Below are 11645 nucleotides of genomic sequence, written 5' to 3'. Positions count from 1 at the left end.
GTATATATATAGTAGTATCAACCATGGATTTTGACCAATGTATTGATATATATAAGTTTTTATTTTTATAAGTATTATTGCTACTAGTATTTTACCAGAGTTTTATTCATGCTTGCACAATAATATTTTCTATGGTGAGAGAATAATTATAAAAAATTCTTATTGATTTGTTTTAATATTATTTTTAAAAATTAATAAATAAATAGTTATTTTCTTCTAGTTTAACCATTCACATTTTCATTAGTTTAAGATGTTTTAGTACTGTTTATAAGACAATTTTTTAATATCCAATCATCATCAACGTACAATAGAAGTATTAAAATATGATTTTAACTCCACGTGCAAATTATTCAGTTACAATTTCATGGCCAGTCATTCCATCACCTTCTCCACCTCTCCAAAGAAACCGTCTGATCTGTTTGGTGCCCTAATTAACCACCAATCCCACATTCGCCGCCGTTGGAACCCATCGCCGGACCTCCAACGGCACCGGGACCCACCTCACAAACAACAACAACAACAACAAACCATCAACAAAAACTATGGCCAAAAGTGATTCCGATTCCGATTCCGATTCTGATACAACTTTAAATCCAATTATTTTTCTTCATGGAGACATCGAAATTACGATAGCCGAAGCACAATGTTTACCAAACATGGACTTCATGGCACAACGTGTTCGTCGTTGTTTAAACACTTTCGATCCATGCAAACCACAACAACCAACAATGAGAAAAACAACTCCACGTAGACGTAAATTCGTTACGTGTGATCCGTACGTAACGGTTTGTCTTGCAGGTGCCACGGTGGCACGCACACGTGTCATACCTAATTCACAAGATCCCGTTTGGGACGAACATTTTGTAGCTCAAGTTGCTCATCCTGTATCTCAGGTTGAAATACAAGTTAAAGATAATGATGTATTTGGTGCTGAATTAGTTGGTATTGCTACTATTTCGGCTACTAGCTTATTGTCCGGTGAAACGATAGACGATTGGTTACCGATTATTGGTCCTTTTGGTAAACAACCAAAACCTAATTGTGCTATTAGGTTACAGCTCAAGTTTACATCTTGTGACGAAAAGTTGTTAAATTCATTTTGTTTGAAAGATAGTTATTTTCCTATGAGATGTGGAGGGAATGTGACGTTGTATCAAGACGCGCATGTTGTTGAAGGCGAGTTACCAGAGATTGAATTGGATGAAAAAGATGATGAAAATGAGAGTAGTAATGTTTATAAGCAAAAGGGGTGTTGGGAAGATATTTGTCATGCTATATTGGAAGCACATCATTTGGTGTATATTACAGGGTGGTCTATTTATGATAAGATCAAGTTAGTTAGAGAACCAAATATGGCATTACCTAATGGTGGCGATTTGACTCTTGGTGAGTTGTTGAAGTATAAATCAGAAGAGGGTGTTAGGGTTTTGTTGCTTGTTTGGGATGATAAGACTTCACATAGCAAATTCTTCATTAAAACGGTACGTGTTTTTAGTATAGTTAATCATACCAAGATAGCTCAGTAATTGACGTCCTGATGTGGTCATAAGAGGTCTCAGACTCAAACCTTACAACATATCTTGTGGTGACTAGTGAATATGGTATGGAATGGTAACCGGGTAGTGAACAAGTAAAACCTTATCTGTTTACTCGTGATTTTAGAATAGTGTTTGCTTAGACATGATGTTGATTAGTAACTTTGTACTGTGTAACCCTCTTAATGGTGTTTATATTTAATATGAAGACATGGGCTTCACAAAATTATAATTAGTATTAGTACTTTAAATTAGCACATTATGCCAAACTGTGTTAGATTAAACAGAATCCAGAGGTTAAACAGAGACTTAAAGAATAAAATTTGGTGAACATGAAGTTATGAATACAAAAGGAGAGGAACAAATTGAAATTGATTGATATGAAGAAGACTTTGAGGTTATCATGATTTTAATTTTAATGTTAATGTTAATGTTAATGTTAATATTGAATATAATTATATGCGTAGGATGGAGTGATGCAGACTCATGATGAAGAGACTCGGAGGTTTTTTAAACACTCCTCTGTACACTGCGTATTGTGTCCTCGATATGCAAGCACAAAGATGAGCATTATTAAGCAACAGGCATGATTTAGGACCAATATTCTTCGATCTTTGTTACATATTTACGATTTTTTCCTTAAGTATTATACCAGAAAAATGAAATGATGCAGGTTGTTGGGACATTATATACTCATCATCAAAAATGTGTTATAGTGGATACACAAGCCCATGGGAATTACAGAAAGATTTCGTCTTTTATTGGAGGTTTAGACCTCTGTGATGGACGCTATGATACACCAGAGCATCGTTTATTTCGTGACCTCGATACAGTATTCGCAACCGATTTTCACAATCCAACATATTCTGTAAGTACACAAACTAAATTTTATACCTTCTTAATAGAAGTGGAATTTCAAACCATTGACTTTTGAGTACTTCCATTAGACATATTCTTGTTCTCTAATGGGTCCATAAATGGGATATTTAGTAAACAAATATGTTTTTGTTATCACTCGAGACGCTAAAGTAATTCATATTCATATGTCTTTTATACAAACAGCGTTTTATGTAAAACAACTCTGACTTTTACAAACAAGTACCCATTTTGACCCGAACCTGCCCGTTTTGACACCCCTTTGTTTGAGTTGCACATACTACTTATATCTGGAAAACAGATTGGGTTGGATGGGGCTAGGTAACATGTAAAAACAGGTTTGGGTTGAAATGTGTCATAGGTCAAAAGGGTCAGAATTAAATGGGTCCAAACGGGTCGGGTCTACATGGATTTATTCGGGTCGGGTCGAGACCAAGTTTTCAAACAAAAACATAATCTGTTATTATTACTACTTCAAAACCATGCCTTATCTATTAGCAAATAGTCAGGAACAAGTGCACCAAGGCAACCATGGCATGATTTACACTGCAGAATTGATGGCCCTGCTGCATACGATGTCCTAACAAACTTTGAGCAAAGGTGGAGAAAAGCCACAAGATGGTCTGAACTCGGGCGCCGATTTAGAAGAATGTATCATTGGCATGAAGATGCATTGCTCAAGATCGAGCGCATTTCATGGATACTCAGTCCTGTCCCAGATCATCCTACATATGATCCAGAGTTATGGGTTTCAAAGGAAGATGATCCCGAAAACTGGCACGTTCAGGTTCAATGCTCTCCAATTTTTATTCACCAAAGAGTGCGTTAAAAAATAAATAAATTATAGCATTAGAAGGTAACCCACATTCAATGGCGAGGCTAGGTTATATATCCCATGGGGTCACGAGACACCACTAGTTTGAAAATTTTTTGTAGAAATTATCCTTTAAATTGTATAGGACCCCACTAAATTTAACTGTATACCCCATATATTTTTCGAATTTATAGTTTTCCTTTTAAGATGTATATGACATAGGACACCACTAAATTTAACTATTCGAACCCTATAAATTTTTTGAATTTGTAGTTTTTTAAAGGTAAATAATCACTAAAATAGTATTTAGATATAATCAGTACTAAAAAAATTCACGACCCGATTGAGTTCTGATCCTGAAATCACGACTGCCCACATTGGTCAAATTATTTTAAAAGTTTGAAGGCTTTTAGATAAGAAACACACTTGGCACTTTGACCATGATTTTGACCTTTCTTGAGATGTTGCTATTTTTTGTGTTGACAGGTTTTTCGTTCAATTGATTCTGGTTCTTTGAAGGGATTCCCAAAAGATGTTCGAGAAGCTGGATTTCAGGTTATTCAGTTATACAGATCTTTAAACTGAGTTGAATTTGTTAACAAGAACAGTTATATGTTGATGGTTTTCACTTGTTGCAGAATCTAGTATTTGCAAAAACTCTTGTTATTGATAAAAGTATTCAGAAAGCATACATTCAAGCTATAAGATCCGCCGAGAACTTTATCTACATTGAAAATCAATATTTTCTTGGATCATCATACGCATGGCCTTCCTTCAAAGATGCAGGTTTGTGCTTTAACTAATGGTTTCATGTATACTCGGCATTTGAGACCCATAGCTTGATTAATGGGTCCATTGGGTTAGGTATTTAACTAATTGGGTCCATAAAAAAGTTAAAGAATGGGTCCAGTTTAGACCCATATGAAGCCTAACAGATATATACAAAGTCCAGCGGGTCCCTTAATGGGTCTTAACGGGTCTTTACGTGATTTTAAAAATATTATTATCTAGAGATTTTACAAATTTAAGAAACTTTGAGAAATGGGTCTCGACTCTCGACCCAACCCGAACCGACCCATTTTACCCATCTAGAATATCTTACCTGTTCGACCTATGACCCGTTTTGACCCATCCCTGTGCTAGGTATAGTTACATCTGTGTTAACTTATAGACCAAAATGTATTAGTATTGATCCAAGTTCTTACCTTTATAATTGTTAGGCGCTGATCATCTAATCCCGATGGAGATCGCGTTGAAGATCGTGAGTAAGATAAGGGCGAACGAGAGGTTCGCAGTTTATATAGTCATTCCAATGTGGCCTGAAGGTTCACCTAACTCTGCCCCAGTTCAAGAAATTTTGTTTTGGCAGGTATATATGGTTTTTAAATACTAATTTTTATACTCGGTAACATTTACAAAATGCCCGTTTAATAGGATGGACAATTGTTGTTGTCACAGGGACAAACTATGCAAATGATGTATCATATTATAGCTGAAGAATTGAAGAATTCAGAATGTGAAAACGCATATCCGCACGATTACTTAAACTTCTACTGCCTTGGTAATCGTGAAGGATGCAACGAAGAAGGATCAACTTCAGGCACTAATCGCTCTTCAAGTGGTCGTTCGGTAATGATGTAACCTTTTCATATACATCCATATTCTATTGTTCTACTGTATTTGCAGTTTCTGCTGGAACCCATGAATGAGGGGTGGCAATTTCAACCCATATCTACGGAAATGAGTCAACTTGGACTGTCTCTCATTTGAAACGGATCCATAGATGAAATCATTGTTTAAAGTTTTTTTTTTCCTATCTTGAAGGTTTCGGCTTCTTATAAATATGGAAGGTTCATGATATACGTGCATGCTAAAGGAATGATAATAGACGACGAGTATGTTATTTTGGGATCTGCAAATATAAACCAAAGATCTATGGCTGGTTCAAGAGATACTGAAATAGCTATGGGAGCTTATCAGCCTCATTACACATGGGCTCAAAAGAAACACCACCCACGTGGTCAAGTTCGTATTCTCATCCTCAAACCTCATTTTCATATCTAGTAGGGTGACAAATTTGACCCATTTTTTGATTTGTGTTATGTTAATCCTATATGGGTCAAATGAGTTAAAAGGAAAGATGCCATAAATTAGTAACATTTGGCCTCATGACCACCACTGCCCAAAATCTGAATGGACAATGGGGGCCACCCACCCCAAGTGGATTTGTAATTTTTAGTGCAAAAATATTGGATGATTTTGCCCCCATGGATTTTCCACCCCAAAAGTCTCCATATTTTGCCCAAAAAAAGTTACTACGCATTTAAAATTGTTTTTGCCACCGGTGAAACAAATTTCTGCTTCCGCCATTGCTGACCACCTTTAGTTAAATTCTTTATTTTATATAAGAATCTTATGTTATTATAATTAACGATATATATAATAATATATATAATCTTCAGGTATATGGATACAGAATGTCGTTGTGGGCAGAACACATGGGCGTGATTGAAGATCACATGAAGGAGCCAGAAAGTTTAAGGTGTGTGCAGAACGTAAACCAATTAGCGAAAAATAACTGGAGAAGGTTCACGTCGGATGAATTTTCTCTGTTACAAGGCCATCTTCTTAAATACCCGATAAAAGTGGATAAAAATGGAAAAGTAAGCGCTATGCCTGGACATGAACATTTCCCTGATGTTGGGGGTAAAGTTCTTGGTTCATTATCCAACCTCCCATGCGCGTTAACCACGTGACACTCAGTGAGTCATTCACGTTTTCAAAATCATCGTACATATCTCTCTGCGTTATAAAAAAAACCGGCCACATGTGTTCTTGTAGAATGTAGTTTATTTAGTTAATTTCGTAAGAATTAGTTAGTTTACTGTGTAAAGCAAAGTACAATGGTCCAAATAGTCGAATTACTGTTTCTGTTTGCATAGCCCCATTATACTGTAAGATTTTTTGTATCCTAAACCAAGAGACGTTTAATCGTTTCTGTATCGATGTAAATATGCTACTAGTATATGTTATAGGATGATGCAGATAAATTAACATATTCTGAAAGGGGTGTACATGCAGCATACTCTAGATTCTTGATGAGTTATGCATGTTTAGTAGGTGAAGTTTATTTGTTAAAACCTTGATCTTTTATTATAGATAGGAAGCCAGTTTTTAGGTTCCAATTTTAAAATTGTACCTCAATTGACTAATCAGAATTAAGCATTTAATAAAATACTAGTGAAATGACCCGTGGAATCACGGGTTTGTTTAAACGAAATAGTTTAATGATATGTTTTAGTTATTAAATGAACGTAAATGCTAAAGTCATTTAGTTTAATGACCCGTGAAACCACATAGTCCGACTAAGAAACTCGTCAGTTGAATATTTCATCAAACACCTAAATTGCATATTAAACAATCCACATCCAATTATAAGAGATAATATTGGTTGTAATTTTTTTTAAAAGTGTAAATTAAAATATAAATTTGGAATTAGTTTCCTTCTGCCAACTTTTATACCTTGTCGTACTCAATTCAAAATTAATTAAAATAATTCAAAATTATTTAATTTTAATAATTAAAATAATTATTAATAAGATTTAATAATATTAATTAATTAATAAGATTTAATTTTAATTCAAAAATTTTTAGATTAATGACATCACCCACCATGCTTAGATTTTTTCCTTTTGTTTTTTGATTTTTTTTAACAAAAGAATTAACCTAATAATGAAATCATCATTATAGAATTTTAATAGAAACTATAGATTATTATCTAAATAATTTATACTCCTTCCGTCCCACAAAAAATGTCTCCCAACAAAAAATGTTTGATTTAAGATATGTTGTTAAAATGTCTATTTTGTCATTCATTTAATATTACCCAAAAACCTCTAAATTTTGCTCAAAAAACTCTATATTATATTTTGCTCCAAAAACCTCCATATTGTGCAAAAAAAAATCATATATTTTTAAAAAAAAATATTTCACCTCCGGTGAAAAATTTATGGCTCCGCCACTGTTTTTAAGTGTGGGTAAAAAATGAAAGTAGGTGTTTGTGATTTTAAAATATGTTCATGTGTTATGTTTCCAAACTCACTTGTGCTTCAATGACATCTCCATCAAAATAAAACTATTCCTATCAATCGATCCCATCGAAATACTTAAATGAACGGATTTCCCCACCCGAAATCCACTTCCTTGAACCAAAACCTACATAAAATCGAAGCGCAATACGATTTCCTTGCAACATAATCTAGACCTTTAGTTTCCATACTCGACTCCAATGTTCTTGAAGTTTCAAAAGCTTGTTATCATTAAATTAAATATTATATAACACAAAGGAAGATATTTATTTACAGTCAAAGTTAGTAAAAAAAGACTTTAAAAGGTCAACATCGGACACTTATGATTGGACGGAGGTAGTAATATTTTGTTGCTTTAAAAAAAATCAAATAATCACCCAGGCTTGCCTGAGTGGTCATCGAGTTTTCCAATGAAGCATACCACCCGGGTTCAATTCCTGGCTACGCCAAATTGTTCAAAAAGGGAAGGTGACCAGAGGGTGCGCATAATGCGCAATTCACCCGGTACCAGGTCTCACGCTCAGGAGGCTTGATTACCCGAGATTTTACCTTCTATGGGGAAGCCAATGTGCTCATTCATAGGAGAGTTTCCTTGCTTACCAAAAAAAAAAAATCAAATTCATTTATGCAAAACGTATTTATGAAAATTTTGCATGTAACAAGAATACAAGATACTATAATATTTTCTTTAGGAGCATAATATGTAAAATGTCAAAACTTGAAGGACTATCTTTAACAAAATTACGATACATTATTAGGTTTTCAAAACAGTCTGAACCAAAATCCCTCCGGAAGGAAAACATACTCCGTATATTTTATTTCATCAAAATAATCTCACCATTACTAATTACTATTGCAACTGAAGTACATAAACCATGCGGCGGTCACAGTTTGGAACATACATTGCTATATAAATTACTAACTTGCTTTATTGTGATAAAAAAACAAAAGAACGCAATAAAAAATCATGGACTACATTTTGAAATTCTCTACAAATTACAAAATGAAATAAACTCCTACTTATACTGCTAACAAATGCGAGTATGCGACTACCCATGATCTAATAACTACCGGCTATAATGCATGTACCACATATGCATTTAAACACGTACTACACCCAGGGGCGATTTTATGAAGGGACAAGCGGGGGCAGCCGCTCCCAGTGGATTTGCAATTTTCAGTGTAAAATTTTTGGATATTTCGAACTTGTTCCCGGTAGATTTTTTTTTTTTGGCCCAAAACTTAAATATTTTGCCCCAAAACTTTCAAATTTTGCCAAAAAATCTTCAAATTTTACCTCAAAACCTTCTAATTTTGCCCACAAACCTTCATAATTTGCCCCAAAATCTTCATAATTTGCCTAACAACCTCCATTTTTTGTCCCAAAACCTCCATATTTTGTCAAAAAAATTGCTACGACTTAAAAAAAATTTTTTTGCCCCCAGTAAAAAAAATTCCTGGTACCGCCACTGACTACACCACTAATTATTTGTAGACAAACAACTTACTCCACTAACCAACTCAACCCTTCAAATGCGGTCATCAACATACGAATCATTCAAGCTAGACTAATTAATTAACTAAGACTTAATTAATACTTACGTATTTTAATATTACTACAATATTAAAATCAAACTTGCATTCTGACTTATGTGAACCAATGAACTCTACTAACCAATTAATCAAAATTACCCAACATTCACTCCCGTAATTTTGATACAAACCTCTTTTGATCATGCGGTCACGTTCTTCATCAAAACGGTCTTGAACTTTCTTTGATTGCATAAGGTTGCAATCGACTCTTTCTTTTTTCTTAGGTAAACTGTCAGTGTCGTTCACCTTTTTTGGTCTTCGGCTTACGGTCTTCGGTCTTTCTCGGTCTAGACTTTTTTTCGGTCTTTTGTCTAGACTTTCTACGGTCTTGGTCTTTCTCGGACAACCTGGTCAAGGTTGTCTTCTTCGGTCTCGGTCTACTTTCTTTCTTTCGGTTTTCTTCTTGATCACCAATAGTGATCACATTTCTTTCTTTCTTCTTGCTTCTTTTTTTTTAAACTCTTGATCACCACTTGTGACCAACCTTGCTTCATACTTTTAATCACAAATTGTGACTACTTGCTTCTTGCTATTTTTTCAACTTGCTTGCTAACTTTCTTGCTCATTTCTTGCTAACTTTCTTGCTCACTTTCTAGTTACTTGCTTGCTACTTGCTTGCTTCTTCTTGCTAACTTTTGGACCTTGCTATTAATTTCTTTCATGGGATCGAACCTGGCTCTGTTACCAATTGTTGGAACATACATTGCTATATAAATTACTAAATTGCTTTATTGTGATAAAAAAAAACAAAAGAACGCAATATAAAATCATGGCCTACATCTTAAAATTCTCTACAAATTACAAAATGAAATAAACTCCTACTTATACTGCTAACAAATGCGAGTATACGACTACCCATGATCTAATAACTACCGGCTATAATGCATGTACCACATATGCATTTAAACTAGGGGTGTTCATTTTCGGATATCCGAAATTTCGGATAGTGAAAAACCCCATCCGAAATCCGAAATCCGAAATTTCGGATATCCGATTTTCGGATATCCGAAATTTCGGATTCGGATATCGGATTATCCGAATATCCGATATTTTTGAAGAACTTCGAATATTTTCGGATAATTTTCCGTATATTCGGATAATTTTCCGGATATTCGGATAATTTTCGGATATTTCGGATATTTTTTGGATATATTTCGGATATTTTTCGGATTTTTTCGGATTTTTTAAAAATTTTCGGATATTCGGATATCCGAATATCCGAAAATTTTAAAAACTCCATCCGATATCCGTATCCGAAAAATCGGATATCCGATTTTCGGATATCCGAATTTTCGGATATCCGATTTTTCGGATATTTTCGGATTCGGATTTCGGATAATTCGGATTCGGATTTCGGATTCGGATATTTTGAACACCCCTAATTTAAACACGTACTACACCACTAATTATTTGTAGACAAACAACTTACTCCACTAACCAACTCAGCCCTTCAAATTCGGTCATCTGTTGGAGATATAGAGAACTTTAAACAATTAGAGGGAAGATTCCAGGAAACTCACACGAAGCTTCCACGAAGTTGTTAGGAAACTCACATGTAGCTTTCACGAAATTGTGAGAAAATTCACATGTAGCTTCCACGAAGCTGTCAGGAAACTCACATGAAGCTGCCAGGAAACTCACATGAAGCTTCAAGGAATTGTTTTTAGCTTCACATGAAGCTTCAAGGAATTGTTTTTAGCTTACTCCTTAAACCATTCTATAAATAGACCCTCTTGTAACTCATTGTAAACACACCACAAATATTCAGTAAATACATTCTCTAGTTGGTCCGTGGACTAAAGCAATCACAACGATTGCATATAACTACGTTATCTCTTGTGTCGATTTATATTTCTTGCATTTATAATCTTTCGTTCATTAAGTGGGTTAGTAATCTTGTAGAATTACTATCGGTGAGTGATCTTATTGAATCACTTGCGTTATTTTGGGTCCTAATATCCTTACAACTGGTATCAGAGCTCAAGGTTTCGACTTTGAGAACGATGGCGGAAGACGAAAAGTTTAGAATCGACCGATTCGATGGGAGAGACTTTGGCTTTTGGAAGATGCAAATTGAAGATTACTTGTATCAAAAGAAGCTACATCAACCTCTGTTAGAGACCAATCCCGAAAGCATGAGCGATGTCGATTGGACGCTTTTGGATCGTCAAGCTTTGGGTGCGATTCGTCTTTCACTTGCTAAGAACATTGCATACAACGTTGTGAATGAGAAGACGACGTTTGCTTGCTTGAAAGCACTCTCTAACATGTATGAGAAACCTACCGCTTCTAATAAGGTTTTTCTCATGCGACAGTTGTTCAATACGAAGATAAAGGAAGGTACGAGTGCAACGAATCGTATCAACGAGTTCAACAACATCATATCGAGGTTAGCATCGGTAGATATTGTGTTTGATGATGAGTTAAAGGCACTAATCTTGCTTTCATCATCACCGGAAAGTTGGTCGGGTACGGTTACCGCAGTTAGTAGCTCTACAGGAACTGCTACGCAAGCGTTTGAAGGAATAAGGGATTTGATTCTTGGTGAAGATACTCGTAGAAGAAACTCGGGGGAATCGACATCCGGTTCCTTGTTAAGTACCGACAACCGTGATAGGAAATTTGATCGCGGTGAGAAGAAGGGTAGAAAGAAGTCTAAGAAGAGGTATCCATCGAAAGATAGAAGTGAAGCTGTTTGTTGGGGTTGCAATCAAAAAGGGCACTTTCAAAGGAATTGTA

At 35.1% G+C, this 11645-nt stretch overlaps 1 protein-coding gene across 1 annotated transcript; it reads left to right on the top strand.

Annotated features, from left to right (window-relative positions):
- Positions 1 to 542: 542 nt before the first annotated feature.
- On the top strand, positions 543 to 5981 carry LOC139855180 (phospholipase D delta-like). Its single transcript, XM_071844423.1, has 10 exons — positions 543 to 1481; positions 2003 to 2119; positions 2209 to 2403; positions 2917 to 3198; positions 3712 to 3780; positions 3864 to 4011; positions 4446 to 4594; positions 4684 to 4854; positions 5050 to 5250; positions 5688 to 5981. Exons 1-10 carry the CDS (start codon positions 543 to 545, stop codon positions 5979 to 5981), a joined length of 2565 nt encoding a protein of 854 aa, XP_071700524.1.
- Positions 5982 to 11645: the final 5664 nt, after the last annotated feature.

The sequence above is a fragment of the Rutidosis leptorrhynchoides genome, chromosome 6, assembly GCF_046630445.1.
Source record: "Rutidosis leptorrhynchoides isolate AG116_Rl617_1_P2 chromosome 6, CSIRO_AGI_Rlap_v1, whole genome shotgun sequence".
NCBI classification, from domain to species: Eukaryota; Viridiplantae; Streptophyta; class Magnoliopsida; order Asterales; family Asteraceae; genus Rutidosis; species Rutidosis leptorrhynchoides.
The sequence above is the reverse complement of the archived record's forward strand: the minus strand, read 5'-3'. Positions and strand labels throughout refer to the sequence as shown.